General features: G+C 39.8%; 1 protein-coding gene across 1 annotated transcript in view; it reads left to right on the plus strand.

Moving 5' to 3' along the window:
- LOC107657679 (zinc finger and BTB domain-containing protein 17-like) overlaps positions 1–4,350 on the plus strand; it is a 5,049-nt gene extending 699 nt beyond the window's left edge. The window contains exons 2-4 of the mRNA XM_016445861.1: positions 144–758; positions 1,451–2,427; positions 2,769–4,350. Of these exons, the coding sequence (XP_016301347.1) occupies positions 149–758; positions 1,451–2,427; positions 2,769–4,064 (2,883 nt within the window). The 5' untranslated portion in view covers positions 144–148 and the 3' untranslated portion in view covers positions 4,065–4,350. The remainder of the gene's footprint in view (positions 1–143; positions 759–1,450; positions 2,428–2,768) is intronic.
- Positions 4,351–4,465: the final 115 nt, after the last annotated feature.

Raw genomic sequence — 4,465 nt, forward strand, 5'->3', positions numbered from 1 at the left:
CACGTATGCTATGTTTATATATGTGACACATATGGCTCTTTATTAATGGAAGAAAAAAAAACAATAATTACAACCCTTAATTAATGTCTTCACAGCAAAATTGAACAAACTTGCACAGACAGTCTTTCCTATTTCTTTTCAAGGCACCATGTCAGAGTTTACCCTGGATATCCAGCTGACAGAGTTGGGTTTTTCAAACTGGAATTTCCCTCTCTGTGAGCCACAGAGTGTTAAAGAGAACATTTTGCCGACCCAGAATGGCACTGAAAAGCCAGCACCAGAGACTGAAACGCCTGCAAACTGTCGTGAAGATGCCTGCATTGTTGCGAGTGCATTGGCTGACCAACGCTTTCTACAGGACCATCAATATTCCACTCCCTTCAAAGATAACTCTTCAAGTAATGGAGCTCAAAGCAATTCCAAAATCATTTCCACAGAGCAGAAGGATAAAGTCATTTGCAATTTGTGGAAAAGAGGAAGAAGAAGAGAGGGGACAGAACAGAGAAATGATGATGTAGAGCAAAACGAAAAAGAGGGAAAGGAAAATAATGACAAGGAACAGAAATGTTCAGAGTTGAGCCAGGAAGCCTCTGGTCTCATGACAGATGATGCTATGTCTAGTGAGGAAAGGACAGATGAGGATGCAGAATTTGTTTTGACTGAGGATGATGTTGAGGAGGAGGAGGAAGAAGATGATGATGGTGAGGAGGAGGAGGAGGAGGAGGAGGAAGAAGAAGATGATGATGTTTCCTGGTCAGGTACTCCATCATTTTCCAAACAATGGATTGTGATTTAATTTATACAATATTTTGTAGATTTTGTTATTTACCTTATTTAAGAGTAAGAATTTTGTTCCGCTGACACAGAAAAGGTTTACTTGCCCTACCACAAAAAAATTTATACATAAATCTACATGCACACCCATATAGCCTATTATTTCACTGAGGCATACTTTTATGCGAGTTTTTCTTCATGTAAGATGAGATAATATGATAATAATAGTAACAATAATAAATCAATATGTAAATAATTTAATATTACTACTATGTATATATATATATATATATATATATATATATATATGATAAACTTTATAATGATGAAACATTTAAAATAAGTGATTTGAGTTTTTATTTTAGTTTTTTCATTTGTTTAAAAAATGTTTATCTGCAGAAATTACATGTGCTAGAAATTTTTTTTCTTTGTCATTAAATGTATAATGAAATAGTTAATCGTTTTAAATCGTTCAGCAATTATGTAACTCCTTAGCAGCTAAACTGTAAATCCATAAACAATTATTTTTTTGCTGGAAAATGATGGTATATAATGCAAGACATTACTGATTGGTTGGTAATTTCCAGCCCATTCTAACTGATGATTGCAATAGCCTGACAAGACAAATGATTTCCTGTTACAGCAGCTATTGATACACGTTTTTCTTCCATTTCAGAGACAAATGGATCTGGAGAGTATGAAGAGAATCGCTGTCATGTATGTGATCTCACCTTCTCCTCTCTCTTCTTACTCCGAGAACATTTAAATATGCATACGGGTGTTCGTCCCTACCGCTGCGATGAATGTGGCAAGCAGTTCTGTCAGTTAGTCAATTACCGTGCACACCTTCGCTCCCACTCCCAGAAGGCCTCCATCCACTGTCGCGTTTGCTCAAACATCTTTGAGACCGAGGAACAGCTCCAGCAGCACTTGGACACCAACCATTTTGAGAAAGAGTTCTATCAGTGTGATTTTTGCAAGCAGATTTTCACTGACATAGATGTGTGCAAGGGTCATGTCGAAGCACACAGGCAACAGGCGAAGCGACATTTGTGCCTCAAATGTGGCACCAGTTTTCGCCTTCGCATCTCGCTGCTCCGTCACCTGGAATGGCACAGCAGAGGCATCTTCTCCTGCTCCGACTGTGAGCAGACCTTCTCCAGCAAGGCTTCTTTGTTACGCCACAGTTTCTCTCACTTGGGCGTCTTACCGTATACGTGTCTAAAGTGCAAACGTCATTTCCGTTTGCCCTCTCTCTACCACAACCACGAGTGTAAGCCAGAGAACATCCAGTGCATGGCGTGTTTGGTTTTCTTTCAGAGTCAGGAGGACTTTGATAAGCATAAGAAGGACACAGGATGTTGGGGTCATCAAGGGGCTTTGCCTACCAAGACAGACGAGATCCGCTGCATGGAGTGTGGCCAAGTCTTTGGAAGCATTGAGGAATTAAAGAAGCACGGAAGCACTCACCAGAGGGTCCTGAAATGTGCTGAATGTGGGATGGGTTTCCGCTCGTCACTCATGCTTATGTCACACATGGGAGGGCATGCGGGACAGCGGCCATGTCTCTGCCAGGACTGTGGCCTGGGCTTCCCACATCAACAGGGTTATGACAGCCACCTGAAGACGTGTGGAGTTGTGACACCACCAGTGGTAAGCTTATTTTTTTCATTCTTAGAATACAAAGTGTCTTGTAATAATTAAAAATTGATAAAATTCACATTGAATCATGATTGAATTTGACATAACAGTTTCATTCCAGTGTTGTTATTGTTAATTAAAACTATTAAAATCTTGATTGAAATAAAGCTAAAATAAAAGAAAATATAAATATTAGATAGCCACATACTATTCTCTGAATTTAAAATTCATGCTTAACAATTATTTTTGAAAACCCCTGCTTTAAAGAGCTTCAAGCTATATAAATCTGTTGGAAAAAAAAAAAAAAATTAAATTAATGTCCCTTTAATGTAATCTTCTAATTCTGTTTACAGGCTGCTGTGAAGAAACCCAAACCGAAAGCAACTCCCTCTCCACAAATAATGCAAGCAATTACTCCTAACATAATCATCCAAACTGTTGCTCAGGCATCAACACCTGCCACATTCCCCAATAGCTTGAAGGAAGTCCACATGGTTTCATTCGGTGACCAGAATAAGCCTGCTGATGGTAGGTGGAAGCTTACTTTAAATAAACAGCCTCCTCCAGGTATGCCTTTAGTCATGCTTCTGCCAGTTTCTGCTACACAGTACTCATCTACCTCAGATCCTACCAAGAGCTCCCAAAACTTTTTACCATCCTCTCTGGTCTTAGAAACACCCTCATCTGCTCCACGTATCGTTTCCATGCCGGTGGTCCCATCCGGCACTATCATTAGTAAAGAGGCAGATAAAGACACTGTAGAGCCCTGCAGAACCAACATTCTTTCAAATACACTCATTCCTGAGAAAAGTCATGACAGTACCTCAAAGAAGAGGTGGAGCGTTTTAGAAGATCAGGGTTCTGTTCAAGTGTTTGGTACAGAAAATGTAAAGGCAGGTGAACAGGCTGCAGTAGCAAATCAGGAAATGAACATTACTGCTCAAGTAGAAGCAGAGAATGAGCAGAAAACTCATTCAAGTTTGAAGCATAATGTACCGTGCATTGAAAAAACGGTTCCAGGGAATTCATCGGATACTGCATTTCTCAATCCCACATGCCCCATGACACCATTATGCCTAATAGAGGTAAAGGAGGAGAAGGATGACCGTGACAGCATCAAGAAAAGGTCTTCAAATTTGAAGGACCTCGACTCCCTGCCTGTAACGGCAGGAGTAGAAGTTTGTGCCCCTTTAAAAAGAAATTCAGGAAAGAAAACGCTGGATTCTTTGCAAACAGGGTCTCATAATCTAGTTTCTTCAGAAATTACTTACCACAAAAAGGCCAGTAAAGATCAGAGATTTTTCAAAGAGGTTGTGTCACCTGACAGGATGTGTGCAGAGTCGCAAATGGAATTTACCATGACGGGGGACAAATCAGAAGACTGTCCGCAGGGGCAAAACGAATCTGGATTTGATGTAGAGGTGGAAATGAATGAAGATGTGGAATCGAGCAGCATGGAAGTGGAGATTGGGGATGAAGACAGCGGAGTTGATATGTTGGAAGGTATGCTTCATGAGTGTGTGACTTGTGGACAAGTCCTTCCTGAAAAGGATATGATCCAGCACTACATGAAGCATGCGGCCGACACTGACAGTCCTGAGCTCTCTCCTAACTGCCTCTCACACTACAGAACAGTCCCCTCCATGTAGTCCATCAAGAAAAAGACTACGATCTGGCACAGAGTTGTGACCCTTAGTTCAAAAGTATTTCTCTTTTTTTATTATTATTATTATTTTAAATTGATTTGCAGTTATTGATATTACACAATCTTTACTTTCATTCCATTTACTTGGAAAACGGGTCACAATCATTTTTACCAAATTTAAATTTGGGAAAGATTGATGTTTCTTAAAACCAAGTGTGTTTTGAATGTATTATACTTTTGACATTTCTTTCACAGTACATTATTTCATTTTCACATTGTCGTATAAGATACAATAAATGTAGATTGGAAAAATGGAAAAATGCTTTCTTTTGTTAATTGGTGTGTGTGTGTGTGTGTGTGTGTGTGTGTGTGTGTGTGTGTGTGCGTGCGCGCGTGCTCAGATTC

Source organism: Sinocyclocheilus anshuiensis, unplaced genomic scaffold (genome assembly GCF_001515605.1).
Source record: "Sinocyclocheilus anshuiensis isolate Anshui unplaced genomic scaffold, SAMN03320099.WGS_v1.1 scaffold43, whole genome shotgun sequence".
Taxonomy (NCBI): domain Eukaryota; kingdom Metazoa; phylum Chordata; class Actinopteri; order Cypriniformes; family Cyprinidae; genus Sinocyclocheilus; species Sinocyclocheilus anshuiensis.